Source organism: Propithecus coquereli, unplaced genomic scaffold (genome assembly GCF_000956105.1).
Source record: "Propithecus coquereli isolate 6110/MARCELLA unplaced genomic scaffold, Pcoq_1.0 Scaffold442, whole genome shotgun sequence".
Classification (NCBI taxonomy): Eukaryota; Metazoa; Chordata; class Mammalia; order Primates; family Indriidae; genus Propithecus; species Propithecus coquereli.
The window spans coordinates 143,095-159,889 of record NW_012150197.1 but is presented as its reverse complement, the minus strand read 5'-3'; the positions used below and the strand labels follow the sequence as shown (position 1 = coordinate 159,889).

The window sequence follows — 16,795 nt, the reverse complement described above, 5'->3', positions numbered from 1 at the left end:
AGGGGACTTGTGAAAGCCATTCAGAATGCATCCGATCAGTGTCCCCTCCTTCCACGTGACCCTGGGAAGTGCATGCTACAAATAACCCAAAGACGGAGAGACTTGCCCAAGGCCACCCTACCCAGCCTGCCTGGCTTCAAGTCCCCGATCAGTGGGGCTGAGTCCCTGGACCAGGGGGCGCCCCCTGCCCAAGAGGACGTGCCCACCTGCCGCTCCCCATTTGTCTGAGGAACTAGAACTCACACACATCTCTTCTCTGGTTCTCGGACCCCTGTTCCATGTCTGTCTCCCCAAGCAAGAGTGTGGTAGACCCTGGCAGGTGTGACTGTGAATGACAGCTGAGCCCCTCCCCCTGCCTGCATCCTCTCAGGGCCCACCTGCACCGTCCCTCGCTGGCACCTGCCTGGCAAAGTCCCAGCCGGATGATCTTGGTCGCTCACCTTGGCTGTGCCACACCCTGGCCCTTCCCCAGCCGGCTCTGGAGGGTCCCTCAGAAGGCGGGGTCCCACACGTGCTCTATGGGTGCACTGACCGTCCCATCCATGGGGCACCTTCGGCCCTGCAAGCCCCAGCCAGCTCTCACGATGGTTTGAAGCTGCCTTTTCCCTCCATCATGCTACCTTCCGGCTTCCTGTCAGTTGCTAATTCAGTCCTTTCCTTGCTTTGATCTAAATCACTGGTGAAATGTCAAACAAGCAGTTTGGCCTGGGTATGAGGCTGGGTGAGCCAGAGAGAGGGTCAAACGGGGTCTACCATGGAGGCTGCACTCCCTGGGACGCTGACCTCAGTTTGTTCACCTGTGAAAGGAGAACAACAAGCTACAAGGCTGCTCATGGGGCTCACATGGCGCCCTGCCCCCAGCCCACGGTGAGCTGGTGACCATGGCCAGGCTGGAGCAGCCTCCCGTTGGGCTCTGTGGGTTCTGTCTGGCCTGCATTTTCCGTGTCGTGCCCTGGGGTTTTTAGTTTAGTTTTCTCCCTGCTGGCGCCCACTGGCCTCACTCCTGCAACTTTTCCAGATGCTACTGGGCCAGGGTTCCGCCCAGGCTTCCCACCTTCCTTGGGGAAGGGGCATATGCCCACCCCCTGGTGAAGTCCAGTTTTCCCAGACCCTTTAGAGCTGGCCGTCACGGTTGCAGGGCCAGCCTGGTGGTTCCGTGCACCAGGCCTCTGTCCTCAGTCCTCACTTCAGTCTTACAGCACCTACTTCCTGCAGGCCCTCACTGTTGGCCGCTTCCTAATTCCATTTATTGCACCCTTTGCAGACTGATGTCCTTGCTTGGGGCAGACAGGACCCTCTTCCTCTCTGAGGTGACTTGATGGAAGCCTCCACCAACAGTCTTTCTTCCCTGCCTCCTGTGCCCTTGTGCCGTGTCTTCATGCCATCTTCTGTGCATGCGAGAACCTTAGGGCTTCCAGGAGCTGCAGCGGCAGTGAACGGAAGGCCTGCCATGGCCTTTTCGTGCCTGTCATCATGGCCGTGTCCACCTGGCTTGCAGAAGAGAGCAGCTGAGGGCTGAGTGGGGGGCCAGTGAGGACTTGCCCTGAGGTTGCTCCTCAGAAATGCACCTGAGCCAACCAGTGTCCCCTCTACTTCCCCAACTCCCTCCCTGCTGGGGAGTTCTAGGAAATTCTGCTGCTAGAATTCTGGCTTGGAATGGTTCGCTGTCATCCTGGGCTGTGTTGCTGTTGGGGTCCCTGCCGACAGCTCACAATGATTGTAGCTGAGTTGTTTGAAACCTGCTTTCCTAAGTTCTGGGAAAAGTCTCAGGTCCTCCCACCGCTGGTTAACGCTGTCAGCCTGAGGACAGTCCCTTGTTTCTTTGAGGTTCCAATTGCTTCCTCCCTGCAGGTGACTCTTCCCCTGCAGATCACAGGCCTGTCCCAGCAGGCTTTCACTCTGGGAGGTGAAATTCTGACCAGGCTTTCGTGGTGGAATGTGTGTGAGGGGTGTATCCCTGGGTCTCTGTTCTCTCAGGGCTCTGGGGGGTCCATGCCTGGGCCATGGATGGTGTCTGGGGGTTGCACGAGGGTCCCTGGATCCCGTCCTCATTGGCTTTGCAACCCTGTCCTGCCCCCCAGGCCCATGTGCTTCGTGAAGCAGCTCGAGGTCCCTCCGTATGGGAGCTACCGGCCCAATGTGGCTCCTACCACGCCCAGGGCCAACTTGGCCAAGGAACTGGAGAAGTTCTCCAAGGTCACCTTTGACTACGCAAGTTTCGATGCTCAGGTTTTTGGCAAACGCATGCTTGCCCCAAAGATTCAGACCAGCGAAACCTCACCTAAAGCCTTTCAATGTAAGTTTGGGCGAATCGTTGTTGTTTCTCTTCCTGGGTTGCTCCTGGGAGCAGCAGGCCTCAGGAGGCAGTGGGGAAGGGCCTCTCAAGGAGCTAGCAGGGGGAAGCTCTGCCTTCGTTGGGGGGCCAGAGTGCAGGCCTGAGGCCTCAGCTGTTCCGCGGGCACGATCACGGCTTTCTTGGGGCCACATCTTACCCGTATTGCTGCTGCCGTGTTCACCATTAACCGTTATGTGTCTCCTAATTATTTATGAGACAAAACCCGGATCCTTTATGGGCATATATGTCCAAAGACTTAAGAATAGCTTCACCGATGTGGTTTGCCTGAGAGAGCCCCTCTCCTGACCATCCTCACGCAACTCGTTTAACCCCAGCACCACGGCTATGCACTTCCCTGCACTGCCTCCGGGAGGGGCTGGACGGTGGGGCTGGGTGGGGCCAGAAAACTGCCGGGCTGGGCCCAGGACGCTGCTTTCCTGTAGGGGACCATCTTACTGGGTACTACTTGTGCCTTAGTAACGGATTTTCTAGATAGTTGTACTGACAAAAATCATTCCTACAAATCTTCGAGAACAGCCCTTCTTGTCTTTTCTTGTCACTTGACGCACTAATTTGTGCAGTAAGCCTCCTAGCCCTGGAGAGGCATGTGAGGTAGAAAAGCAGCCCGGCGAACACTGGGATTGGCAGCTCCGGTGGGTGTCGTCAGCCTGAGGTGACAGGGACGAGTTTCCTACGTGTTAATCGTAGCAGCACTGACTGGTGCGGTTGCCAGTGGGTGTGAGCTTGTCCTCCTGACTTGGCTGAACCTTTGTGAGGGTCCAGGGGAGAGGGGGGCTCACGGCGAACTGATGTCGTGGTTGCTCAGAATGTCATGCCTGGGAGTGAGCTCATGGTCATGGCACAACTACTAAAAAAGATAACATTTTATGCCTTAATCTGTCCTGTTTATTCGAACAATAATGTTACTCCATTAAGGCAGTGACTATTACTGGGGACACCAAAGTCAGCCTAAATATGGTAACACCCTTTGGAGATGCTGTGACAAAATTTCCTACTCGAGTGATATTCCAAACACTCATCCTATGGATATTTACAGAAATCTTCAGTTGCTGATAGACAAAATGTTTTGTTTGAAATGTCAGGGCTGCTGGGATATCGTTGAAGGGTTTTTCTCTTTCTGCCCAAATTTGGGTCAGGCCAGGAGTGAGACTGCCTCCCCAGTTCCCTGAAGGAGGGCAGGTGGGAGTGGGGTCGGGGGCCCAGCCCCTTACTTCCACGCAGCTGTGCCCGCAAAGTCCCCTTGATGTGTCTGCATCGTCACCTACGGTGAAGTCGCGTATCAGCCTGGTGTTGTTCCCTTTTGCAGCCAAACCTTTCCCAAAGGCCTCTTCCCCCAGACACAGCCCCTCCAGTAGTTGTGCGAGGAGCACTTCCTCCTCTTCTGCAGGCTTCGACTACTCCCACGACGCGGAGGCGGCGCACATGGCTGCCACCGCCATCCTGAACCTGTCCACGCGCTGCTGGGAGATGCCTGAGAACCTCAGCACAAAGCCGCAGGACCCCCCCGGCAAGGTTGGTGTGTCCCCACAGAGCCTTTCTGGAGAGAGCAGGTTGGTGGAGTCTGCAGTCAGGCCCACCAGCTCCCTGCACGGAATGTCCCGAGGAACTGATGCGTGGTTAGCAATTATTCTTTCTTCCTCTCCCGCCTGGACACGGCCCCAGCGACTGCAGAGGCTGGACGTGTCCTCTCAACCGAGATCTGTGTGCTGAGCAAAGGGGGACTGAGGGCTGTGCGCAGGCCACGTCCCAGATGTCCCCTTTGAGTCCAAGGGTGGGGCACAGCATGTGCTCCCGTGTTTCCTGCTCCGTCTGGTTGCTGCGCATATGCGTTTCCCAGAGTCTGAGGTTGTGCGGGCACCCTGTCCGCACGCGCGCCCCGCACTCTTGTGGTTGCTGATACGTCCTGGCTCAGAGGACCTGGTCTTACCTGCGCTCATGACAGAGCTCGAGGCACTGGTTTCGTGCTGTTGGGAGGCAAGAGGAATTGTAGGGCCCCCTCATGTGAAGTCAGGATGTGACAGTGGGTTTTTTTCCTCCCGGTGGCTGTCCGTGCTGGTCACTGTTTCCTTCCACGGGAACTGGTGTTCTAGGCTCTGTAAATTTGATTAAAATGCACCAGAAGGCATGTCTGGGAAGGGGCTGGGATCTCTAACAGATCTCACCTTCCCGACTGCAGTCTGTGGACATCGAGGTGGATGAAAATGGAACCCTGGACCTGAGCATGCGCAAGCACCGCAAACGGGAGAACGCTCTCCCCAGCAGCAGCAGCTGCAGCAGCAGCCCCGGCGTGAAGTCTCCCGATGCCGCCCAGCGCCAGAGCAGCACCAGCGCCCCTAGCAGCTCCATGACCTCACCCCAGTCCAGCCAGGCCTCCCGCCAGGATGAGTGGGACCGGCCCCTGGACTACACCAAGCCCAGCCGCCTGCGCGAGGAGGAGCCGGAGGAGGTGGGTGCCGGGGGCCTGAGAGAGCTTCGGGCGGCTGCAGCCAGCTTGCCCTGCCTGAGGACAGCTGCAGTGTTCGCTCGCTTCTCGGGGCAGCTCCTCCTCACAGGCTTCTGGCAGAGCCTCTGGGGGACCCGTTCCTTCCCCACACGGGGCCTTCCACCAGGCAGCTGGGACTCAGAGTCCTGCCCTCCGGGAGGGGCTTCAACCGCAGGGCCGTGCTGTAGCCCTGTCCCTTCTCACTTCTGTGGGACACGGTGGCCAGCACCAACCTGGGGGCTCTGGAGGCACGGACTTATTTTAGATCCCAGGAGATGGCCGGGGACGAGCTCAGGGTTTTGAGCCTCTCACCCCACCCACCTGCGGAGCACACCTCCGTCCAGACAGGGGCTTGGCGGCTCGGCTCCCTGGGCTGAGACCGTGGGAAAACTCCCGGCCCAGGGCCCGTGGGCTCTGGGTCCCCTGTGGCGGGCGGTGGCCTGGGTTCCTGAGACCAGGACCACCCTGGCGGTGGTGTGGAGCTGTGGTCTGGGCAGCAGTGGAACATTCCTTTCTCAGTGGTTCCTTAAAACATGTAGAAAAAGAGCCCTCAGGTCATCAGGGTCGATTGTTTTGAGGGGTGTCGCCGGGTTCTTTGGCTCCCGGCTTGGAAGAATCACAAGCCGGGCCAGTGCCACAGATAATGACAGACACGAGTGACTCACACAAGCAGCTTCTATTGCGGGCGATTTTTGCACAGAAATAGAAAGCGAAAGAATGTTTCCTGAAGGAAATGGGTCCATCTTGGCAAGTGCAGAAGACACTGGGTCTTACCGCACTTGTACTTTTGCGTCCACACCTCGTGAGGTGCTAAATGGTGGGCGTAATATTCATTACTTCTCTGGGAAAAGGGTGGGGCGTTCTCACAGCTAAGGGCTCTCCCCATTTTTACCCTTATAGGGTCACTTCCTGGGATTGCCATGACATTTGTAAACTGCCGTGGCACTGGTGGGTGTGTCTTTTACTATGTTACTGTGTGTTGATGGGGAAAAGATCCCCGTGACATGAGCTTCTAGTTTCTGCACATGCTCCTGGCTGGGAGCAGTAACCAACCGCGCATTTCTGCCTTTGCGCCTCAGGTTCTAAACGCTCATTGGCCTCCTCATTTTTGCCCCGCCCCCTTTTCCTGTGGTTAGTGCTGCCAGCCTGCACCCGTTCCTAACACGGTGCGCGCTGACTCTGGGCTTTGACCCCAAGGAAGTGTGTCCTGAAGAGCCAAGTCTGGCTCTGAGGGCAGCCAGGCTCCGGGGTGCGTTAGCAGCAAGCACAAGGCCTGCGGGACCCTCTCCTACCCCCGCTCCCCCAGGCCCTCAAGAGGGGAGGTGGGGCCAGGCCTGTGAAGGGTGGGGGCTGGGCCAACTCCCGCATAGGACCCTGATAGGTGGACTTCCTGATCACCCCACTTTACAGAGGAGCAGACTGGGCCCCCGCAGGTCACGTGGCTCAGCTGCTAGCTCCCCCTCAGGTGTCAGCGCCCAGGAGAGGGCCCAGACTGAGCCCCGAATGGAGGGAGGCCGTGCCTGGCATCGTGTCTGCCTGAGACTGCTGAGCCAGGTTTCTCCTATGCTTGGCCGAAGTCCCGCCTGAGGCGGGGGCACCCTGAGCTGTGTCTCCACTGTCTGCTCCCATCCTTGTGCCTAGCGGCCGCGATGTTTACATCTCACGCCCAGGACTGAGCCGCCCCCCACTCCCTCCTTCGTGCACCCTGCCATGTCCTCCCGGCCTACTGGCCGCGCCTCCTCAGCCAACTGGTTGCCGGACTTGAGCGGGTGGGTGACCCACACACTGCGAACTCTCTCCTTTCCTGCCTCTTTTCTCGACCCCCAGCTCAGCACCAGTCTCCCCAGGCTGCTTCGCCCCCTCTTCTCCGTTTACATGTCCCCTCCCAGGAATACAGCCACCACCTGTGGGTGACTCAGGTCTCAGAACTCCTGAGATCCTTGTCCTCTGAAGCCTGTCCCCCTGCGCCACCCAGCAGCCGTGGTCAATGGTCCACTCTGCAGCCAGAAGCCTGGGCTCACCCCTAATCCCTGCCTCTCCTCCCGCCCATCTCCTAGGCACAGGTCACCCCCAGAAATGCCTCCTCAACCTGGGCCTTCCCACTGCCTTGGACTCCTGACTCAGACCCTCCTTCCAGCTCTGCCCCAGGCTCCTTGCCTCGACCCGCCTCGGGCAAGGCCGCTCCCTCTGCAGCCTCAGCCCCGCACCCTGCCCCTGGCAGCAGCCCCCACTTACTGTCCAGGGTGCTCCAGGCCCTGTGTGTCCGTCGGCCTCTGAGATGCTCTCCCCGCACTGGCACAGCCTCCCCTCCTCTGCCTCCGAGAAGCCCCATGTATCCCAGACGCGTCCTCTGAAGGCTTCGTCCAGCTTGCTCGGGTGAATCGGGCTTTCCCGCGCCTTTGCTCAAGTGCGGTGACAGGAGTAACAGAGGCAGCACCCCCGGTGCCGTCACCGTTGGCACCAGTCACCCAGAGTCTGTTACGCTGGACTGCGCGCTCCGCAGGCATTTCCTCATCTGATCCCCAAAAACCTGTGAGGGGCTGCTGATGTCTCAGGTTCACAAGGGTGGTGCCTGGGCCCACGAGGCTGCACCGCTTGCCTGGGACACACGGCGATGCCGTCAGCACTGGGACAGGGCTTCTGCTGCAGCCATGGGTAGAACACGGGCCGTCTGAGCTTCCCCGGACCCAGCTCCCTGGCGGGAGGAGCTGTGCCCGCTCGCCCTGCAGTGCTGAGCCTGCGTGTGGTGAACGAGTGCCCTCCAGCCCCAGCGTTTGGTCTGAGGCATGATCAGGTGCCCGCTGTTGTCAGGCGTCACAGTGGCGGGAGTGCCAGGCCGGGTGGTCTCCAGGTCACGGTGATGGTCACAAGTTGCACGTTCTGACTCTCACTGTGCCGTCTCGTCTTCGCGGCACTGTGGCGACACTCACTCGGTGCCTGCTGCCCACCGAGCGCCACCCCTGGCTCTGAAGGGAGCTGCCCCTGGTGTTCGCATGGTGGGGCGACTTCGTGGAGGTGGCCCCACACCCGAGGCCACGGAGGGTGTTGAGAGCCTGCTGCACTGAGCACCAGGCCTCCTCGTTTCTGGGGCGGCTCAGGAGCCCTGGCTGAAGTGGGAGGGGTCCAGCCTTCAGGGTGTTGTCTTCTGTGTCCCGTCGTGGGGCGTCGAGTCTTCCTTCCTTCCTTGTCCAGAAGACGGGAGGTTCCAGGAAATGCCTTGTTGTCACTCTCCTGAAGGGTCCCTCTCCCTTGCCCACCGGGTTGGGAGCCCGGGCTTCCCCGCCAGCTGGTTAAAACATCTCCCTGCTGGTTTTTTGCAGTCAGAGCCAGCAGCCCATTCTTTTGCTTCTTCTGAAGCAGATGACCAGGAAGTGTCGGAAGAGAATTTTGAGGAGCGGAAGTACCCGGGGGAAGTCACCCTGACCAACTTTAAGCTGAAGTTTCTCTCCAAGGACATAAAGAAAGAGCTGCTCACGTAAGTCCCCGTCTGGGCCAGCACAACTCCCAGGAGACTTTCCATCATCTGGGAAGGAGCAGACCCTGGTCCCAACCCGTGATGACCAGGTCTGCTCAGTCCAGGGCCTTCTCCCGCCCTGTCCTGACCTCCTTGAGCCAGACAACCCACCACAGGTGACAGGGGTGTCGTCTCTGCACTGCACTGGGTTTTAACACAATCCTCTAAAAGTAATTAAGGGAAGGAAGAGCCTCTGGCCCAGCTCGCGAATCAGGACAGAGCATGGCAGGATGAGAGCTGAGGAGAAATGAGCAGAGAGCTCCGTAGAACGCCCTCGGGGCAGCCAGAGGCCAGGCCCTTTCCCTGAGGCCGCAGCTGCGTGCTTTCTGCCCTGGGCTCAGCGCCTGGAGCGTCCTGCCTTGAGACTCACCAGCTGGGGCCCAGGCTGCCCCTCTGAGCTCGTCCTCTCGGGGTCGAGACAGAGTCGCTGCTCCATGTGAGTCATATACTGTCAGATGCTAGTGTCAGCACTGTGACCTTCTGGTCAGCAGCCCCCTTGCCAACCGCCTGTCCTAGACTGAGAGGCAACACAGACACCTGTGCCGCAGGCGATCTGGCCCTTGCACGTGCTCACTGCTGAGTCCCTCCTCTCTCTGCCCTGAATCCCACCAGCTTCCTCGTGTCTCGTGGCTTGTCCTCCTGGGATGGCTGGATCCAGGCTCTGGCCTGGAGCCTCTTCCTCAGGGAAGGCTCTGCTGCTCCAGGGGCAGGAGAAGGGAAGGAGCTCCCTGCCTGCATGTTCATAGGCACATACATGTGCACATACATGACATGTGCTTCAGAGACATCCCAACTCCACATTCAGCTTGAATTTGGCTACGTTTTCCTCCTTGAGTTAAGCTGTGTGGGAGAAACTTCCAGTCCGAAAGTCGTGGCTGTGCTCCAAGGACCGCGGGTGGAGGAGCGGCCGCCAGGCTCCTGGGCGAGCCAGGAGCGGGCGTCATGTGCCCTCTTGGAGCAGGCTCAGCCCGGGGCAGGCCTGCAGGTGTGCGCGGCTCTCTTCTGACACTCTTTTTCCTTTGTCCAGCTGTCCCACCCCCGGCTGTGACGGCAGCGGCCACATCACCGGGAACTATGCCTCCCACCGCAGGTTCGTCCCCTGCTCGGGTCTGGCCCGGCCTGGGTGCTTCGTGGTGGGTCTTCCTCCTCTCCTCTCTGCTCCCTCTCTTTGGCTCACCCCGATATCCCATCTCTTCTCTTTCAGCCTCTCTGGTTGCCCTCTTGCTGACAAGAGCCTCAGAAACCTCATGGCTGCCCACTCTGCTGACCTCAAGTATGTTTGCGCTCCCTGACCTCCTGTCTCTAGGGCAGCACGCTCGCTTTGCGCTCTTCTTCAGTGAGGCTCCTGCCAAAATCGGCCTCTCCCGGCCCCAGGCCCAGCCTGGCCCCACTGTCCTGGATGGGGCAGGGGCAGGGGCAGGGTGTGGAGAGGCCGATCCTGCTTGGCTGTGGCCGGGGCTGCTGGGTCCCTGCTCTGATCGCTGCTGTCTGCCCCTCCCGGGGGCCAGGGCTGCCGCAGGCTCCTGCACGGCTCTCGCCCCCAACCCCAGCCTCTCCTGGAGACCTCCCGCGGGGCTGTCTGGGCCTGCTTTCCTCGCTGCCCTAGAGATTTTGGAAAAGCCCAGAATTGGCTGTGGCTTGGCAGCTGCAGGCTGTGTGGCTATCGCGGAATGATCTGGACACTGGTGGTGACGAGAAAGCTCTTCCCCTCCTCCCGCCTGCGACCTTCCAGCTGCTTCTGCCTTGGCCCCCAGACATGCTCTGCTCCATGCCTTTCATGCCGTCTCTCTGCTGGGCCCAGCCCTTTCGCTTCTGTGCCTCCCCGCCCCTAGCACGTGGCGGGGTGGGCCCTGCGGCACCAGCTAGCCTGCCCGGCCGTCCCCGCAGCCAGACGCCAGCACTCAGAGGTTTCCAGGTATCAGTGTCCTCATAGGGCTGGAGTCAGGGACTGTTCCTCCCTTTGGCTTTCGTGTCTTCAGCTGGGCTATGTGACCTCACATCACAGCCTGTGGGACCCTGAGCTGAGGAAGCTTGTCCTGCGCATTGGGGCTGAGCTGAGGCCTTGGAGGAAGGAGGTCCCACTCTTGCTCCTCAGGTCACCCTCTCCAGGATGCTCTCTGTCCTGTGGGCCCCTGCGTTGGGGTCTCTGAATCCAGGACAAAGCTCCCTGGCACATTCTTTTCTGGGGCCAGACAGTAGCCAGGCACTAGTGCCTCTAAATGAAGACATGAAGTCGCCAAAGGTTTCTAGGGACCTGAGCTGGCTCGGAGAGGACAGAAAGCTTTAGGTCCTCCAGAGCCCCCAATGGCAGCCTTGACTCGGTCTCCCTGTGGAGGCTCTGGTGGCTCCGGCCACCAGGAGGGCTGTCCATGGCCCTTCAGCTCCCACAGAGGAGGCGGGGGCAGGGCTCGCCACCTCAGTTTGTTTCTGGAAGTTAACAGGTCTCACGCCAGCATTTTCTGAGGTGTGGGTCTCCATAGGAGGGTCACGCATTCACTTATTCATTCATTCGGCCCCCGGCATGTCTGGCTCCAGAAACCCAGAGCTGAAACAGCCCTGCAGCTTCAGAGACGCCTCTTTCCCTCTCTCCTTCTCCTTCTCTTGCCGTCTTTCTTGTTTCCTTTTTCCTATTTTCTTTTCCAATTCTGCTTCCTTCTGTAACTCTGATTAGTTTCCATGGTTTCCCAATTTGAGGGCCTAAATAATTAAGAGCGAGAGATGTGGCCGCGTGCACTGGGTCCCCAAACGTTGCTGATGTTCCTTCCGTCATGCGAAGCAGAGGCTCAGGGCTGACGGAGGAAACCTGTCCCGTCTGGGTCTGGAGACACGGCTGTCTGGGAGGGTTAGTGTGTTTTTAAGACTGAGAGCCTGTGAAGAGCTTCAACTCAAAACTTCTTCAGAAACAGCAACAAAAAATCTTCCTTGTGTGAGTGAAAGCCACGCCTCATCAGCCTCAGCAAGGTCTGGGTGGCAGCAGAGGGGTCCTGACTCCCGCTGACGCTCTTCTCCACCTGAGGGTCTTTCCGCCGGGAGGCCGCTTCCCTGCCCCCCTTAGACCGAGCGTGGGCTTGGGACAGTGGTAGCCCCCCCAGCACATACCCCACTCTCCCTCCTCCTCCTCCTCCTGGGCCCGTGTGCACCAAGCACAGGCTGCTCCTGGCCATCCTCATGGCAGCGAAGGGTACAGGTGGCCCGTCCAGAGCCAGGGCAAAGGAGGTTCTTTCTGTGGCCTCCCTGTCCACCCCGGATGCAGAGACAGTCTTGGATGATGCATTTTCTGTGTTTTAAGTGAATCCCAAGGGTATTTTCTCTTCCCTTCCATGGGCTCAGTGTGGTCAGGGACTGGGGACGAAGGGCTGAGAGGACGCGGCTGACTCAGGCCACTCAGTTCACCGTGTGTGGGGAGTTCGGGTTCCACTGCGCATCTGCCAGGGCGTGATCGTCTCTGCGCAGGGCTGGGGATGGAGCTCAGAGGGGAGACTTGGCGTGCACCACCAAGGTGGAGGGTGTCCCTCAGACCCTGGTGCCTCCTTCTGCTCAGACCATGTGCTCAGAAGTAGGTGGTGGGAGGGCAGAGGTGGCTCCGGGTTCTCGGAGCTGACCCTGTGGGTCCACAGGGCTGTACGGGGTACCCAGGAGGACACTTGCTCCTCTGGCCACACGAACGCTGTCCTCTCTTGGATGTGACTCTTGAGAAAAGACATGGAATTGGGTCTCAGTGGGGTGTACTGGGTGGCCCCACCTGCGTGTCAGGTACCTGCTGACCTCATGGGAGTCATGCCCACACTCTCCCACAGGTGCCATCAGAGTGTGTCTGTACCACCGCCGGTGCTACTCACAGCCCAGAGCTTTGCTTCCCCCTACCGAGGCCTGGGGCAGGTCTGTGGCTCAGCCACCTGAGTGGCCACTGCCCACAGCACTGGACCCAAGGGCTGCCAGATGCGCCCTGCCACTGAGAAAAGGACTGGCCACCTGCACAGCTGCCAACTCAGAAGGAGCTGTGGGCTGTCTTCAGTTCTCCAGACTTAGCCTTCCGGAGAGCGGGAACATGCTGTTGGTGATGCGTCCCCACGGCTGGAGGGCATAGTGCCCGCAGTGTGAGCCCACAGAGGCTGAGGAGTGATGTGACAGGTGGGCCAGTGAGGTGTCTGATATGTGAGCCACAGGGCAAGAATGAGAGAGCCCAGGATGCCCCAGGAGGGCACCCCAAGAAAACTCCGAGGGGCCAGAGAGAAGGTTGCAGGAGGTGGGACCAGCCCTGCGCTGCCACAGGGCTCCTTTGAGTGCCAGACTGTGCCGGCTTCTTCTGTCCTCCAAGCAAGATGTCCTGCCCCAAAGTCCAGAGGCCGTGTGTGCTGGTGGAAGACTCTGGCAAGGAAGGGCCGTGTTCACGGCACAGAAAGTGGGGCCTGAGTGCCCGGCGAAGTGCTCTGCCTGTCTAGACAAAGGCACCAAACTCTCGCCTGGCTCCTGCAGGGTTGGGAGCCTGACCAGGGCAAGGCGCAGAGCGGCAGATCCGCAGGGATCAGGTCACCTCCTCCCGCTCGCCAGCACTATTCCACGGCGGGCAGGGCTTTGCAAACCTGCCCCTAAGGTCTGAGGAAGCTGAGAGGCCGGAGGAAGAGGCTGACTCACCCAGTTTCTCAGAAAGAAACTGTCTCAGGCGATGGTGAGAGGAGACGAGTTGGTGGGTCTCCGTGCCAGCACCCCAGACCCTGGGCTTCTAGACCACAGGGACGGAAAGGATGGACATCTGAGGTGGCCACATGCATCTGCCTAAGGGCAGGATTTGCGGTCAAGGTTGTCCTGATGTCAGGGCAGGATTTATGGTGACGGTAGATAAGACAGGAATCCAGAGGCCTTCCCAGAACCGGGGTTAATCAGAAGTCAGCATGGTGGGTTAGCACCCAGGAGGGGGTTGCTTTAGCCTCCACGAAGCAGGAACTGACACGCTTTTCCTCAGTGGACATTCAGGAGGAAATAACTAAAGAACATCCATACTTGTAATGTTAAAGTGGAATTTTTTTACCACGTTATGTGATACATTTGTCAAACATTTTTGGGTGTATAAAGTCGGACTTTTCTGTTTAGTGTGTCCCATCCTTACGCTCTGCTGGCATCTGCCACCCTGCAGAAGCCACTGGCTATGTGGACTCCGCGCTCACGCCAAACAAGTGCTGGGTCAGGAGCGGCCAGCGCCGTCTGCCGCGTGGGAAGTGCTCAGCAAGCGCCGTTCACTCGCTCAGCCGCTGGCAGCCCTCCCAGCCCATCCAGGAAGACGAACTGGGCTTAAGTGTTCAGTTTGCCTTCCTGAGCTCTCGTGTTTGAAGTTATGGCTCAGTTGTGTTCTGGATGCTTCTAGTCCAGCCTAGACCCTATAGAAGGTGGAGATGGGAGCCCATCATCCCCTCTGGATGCAGTGGACCCAACAGGCTGGTCCCAACACCCGGGCCTGGCGTCTGGGTGTAAACAGGGCCCCTTGAGCAGCAGTCAGCTGCTCTCCTCTTGGCTCTCCTGGCCCTCCTTGGGAGGACTGAGAGGCAAGATACTGAAGCCCTGAGACACCCTGCTGCTGGCAGAAGGCAGATGACGCGAGCTTCAGTTATGTTCCTCTGTGGAGAAGCACTTACGGACTCCAGTCTGGGGAAGGGGGGTGTGTGCACTCGAGGACTGAGCCCAGAGGGTTGTTTTCCAGGGGTCCCGGATCTCTGGACCAAGGGCAAACGTCCCCACAGGCTCTGGTCCCAGTTCTGCTTTCCTCTGCAGGTGCCCCACGCCCGGCTGCGACGGCTCTGGCCACATAACAGGGAACTACGCTTCTCACCGGAGGTGAGCCTGCCACACCCTTGGGTCCTGGGCCCTGGAGGTGGGTGGGAATCTCTTCCCTAGACCAAGTTATAAAGGTCTGAATAAGACGTTGATGTTGCTGACAGCTAGAGCTCATTTCCATCTCTTTAGTCTGAATTGTTGCTGCTCCCAGAGAACCTGATTAGGTTGCCCTGTGCAGTAAGATAAAGACGAGGCTCGGAGCTGGGCCTCATGGGAACCTTCTCCTTCCTAGCCCCACTGCTCTGTGCAAAGGCCCTGCGTCTGCAGACTGCTCCTTAGAATTGGTGGGTCAATTGACCTGCCCTCCCACCCAACTGGGGGGTCACAGGACTTGAAGGGAGAGGATGCCATGGATGGGTGTAGAAGCTGCTGTTCTAGGACTAAGGTGGCCCTTTTTCCTCTTTTAAAACCAGCTTGTCAGGCTGCCCTCGTGCCAAGAAAAGTGGAGTGAAAGTGGCCCCCACCAAGGATGACAAGGAGGACCCCGAGCTGATGAAGTACGTCAGGCCGTGCTGGCTTCTTCATTGCTTTGCAGAATTGGGATTTTCCTGTGTTTTATAATTTAAAAAAACCGCCTAGATTCCCTTTTCAGTAATACCCCGATCAAGAAACTGACCCATGCCAACACTCCCTTTTGTGGAAGTGCTCCTGTCCTGTGCACTCACACCTGCGATCGTGTGAGTCCTGGGTGTTTTGTCCAGGCATGGCTGCTGGCCCCTCTGGGCTCCTCAGAGCTGGAGTATTTGAGAGGCAGAGCACCCTGCCGCCTGTGCCGGGGACCAGCTGGGCATGGGCCTCAGGGCCTTGGGGTGGCCCCAGGGCCTCTGTAGGACTTTCATCTGGCAGGAAAGGTCAGGTGCAGAAGTCCAGAAGGAAAGGATGGTTAGAAAGACGTTGGACCTTTGAATCCTGTGTGTCCAGCCATCCACACCCCTGTGCAGAGAGCAGGTAGGGTGAGAATGCCCAGGATGATCAAAACTGGGAACTAGACACTGCTGGAGGAGGAGAGAGGACATCTTCGGCCTTAAGTGACCCAAGTTTCTGAAGCAAAAAGACTCTACTGCCCTTCTCACTGTGGCAACGCGGGGGCTGATGTGTCTTCCGGGGGGTCACGGGTGAGCCCCGACTCTGCATGAACCTACTTGGTGGGGGCCCTCCTTGGTGGGGGCTTGCTTCCTGTCAAGCTTGTTGTCCCAGCAGGAAGCTCGTCCCCTGCACCGCCCACCCGTAGGTGGGGACAGTACTGTGCTGCGGGCTTAGACAGTGTGACCCACTGGCCAGTTTTCCCAGGACCAAGGGATTTTCAGAGCTGACACGGCAGAATGGGTGGTAGGTCCCCTGGAAGGTGAGCAGCGGGAGCTACGGCTCTGGCTGCCTTGGTGCCGACAGCCTGGGCCTCTGGGCTGGCTTGTTTGGGGCAGGGCCTGGCAGGCCCACGGGAAACAGATTTGCCCTGACTGTGTCACCTGCTGAGCCAGGAGCAGCAGTGCTCACCCCTGCAGAGGGGCAGCTTTGCCCCAGATTCGGTTGCTCAGCTGTGCCCCAAACATCTGCTCGGCCACAGGGGAGGGGCCTGATGGACTACCGTCACATCCTTCTGAAGGACAAGCCCCGCCAGCTGTTTGGTGTAATAAGGCTGTAGCTTGTTTATTTATTTGATTTTTACAATAAAACTGTAATGAATGCTAAATTAACAATGCAAAATAGGAGGTTGTTTGTATTACGAATGCTGCATACTAAATGCTAGAGTGTGTGAAAAGTATTTTTCCCCCTGAGAAACCAGGAATTTGTCTGTGATCATATAAATGCAATGCTTTGATGGATTCGGCAAGCATCCTGCTGGCAGGGATATGATAAGTGAATTGTGTTACATTTGCAAATGATTAAAATCAAGATCAGCATTTTTCAAATTAACTAGCAAAAATGTTTTTCCTCTTTTTAATGTGCTGTCAACTTTGCTTCTAAAAAAACAAGAGTTCTGAAGCCAAGTGGAGATTGTGACTTAGAAACAGTTCAGCATTTGCAGGATAAAGTTCCTAACAGCTCCATGGCAAAGGGGTGCCACCCACTTGGCACCTCCATTTTATAGGGCCTCCCCCTGCCATAAACGCTGTCTTTATAATCGACTGGCATCTTTAAACAAGTGCATACTGAAGCAGAAACTTTATAGACGCACCAGGTCCTGCTGAGGCGTGGGATCTCATCAGCGTGCACGAACCGTGTTTTTGCAGAGGCTGACATCTCATGTCTGCACCATTTAAAACTAAGTCACGTCAGCACTTAGCGGTAAATCCCTTTTGCCACAGCTTTATAAGTGGTCATAAAACTCTGGTGGGCTGGACGCAGTGGCTCATGTCTACAATCCTAGCACTTGGGGAGGTCAAGGCGGGAGGATCACCTGAGGTCAGGAGTTTGAGACCAGCCTGAGCAAGAGTGAGACCCCATCTTTACAAAAAATAGAAAAAAATTAGCCAGGTGTGGTACACACCTGTAGTTCCAGTACCTTGAGAGGCTGAGGCAGGAGGCTCTCTTGAGCCCAGGAGTTTGAGGTTGCAGTGAGCTGTGATGACACCACCGCACTCTAGCTGGGGTGACAGAGCAAGACTCTGTCTCC

At 58.1% G+C, this 16,795-nt stretch overlaps 1 protein-coding gene across 1 annotated transcript in view; it reads left to right on the top strand.

The window, feature by feature from the left end:
* Positions 1-16,795, top strand: part of MYT1 (myelin transcription factor 1) — a 71,600-nt gene that overhangs the window by 46,485 nt on the left and 8,320 nt on the right. Inside the window, exons 12-19 of the mRNA XM_012654636.1 lie at positions 2,082-2,296; positions 3,744-3,868; positions 4,533-4,802; positions 8,159-8,313; positions 9,380-9,442; positions 9,557-9,625; positions 14,119-14,181; positions 14,595-14,678. Of these exons, the coding sequence (XP_012510090.1) occupies positions 2,082-2,296; positions 3,744-3,868; positions 4,533-4,802; positions 8,159-8,313; positions 9,380-9,442; positions 9,557-9,625; positions 14,119-14,181; positions 14,595-14,678 (1,044 nt within the window). The remainder of the gene's footprint in view (positions 1-2,081; positions 2,297-3,743; positions 3,869-4,532; positions 4,803-8,158; positions 8,314-9,379; positions 9,443-9,556; positions 9,626-14,118; positions 14,182-14,594; positions 14,679-16,795) is intronic.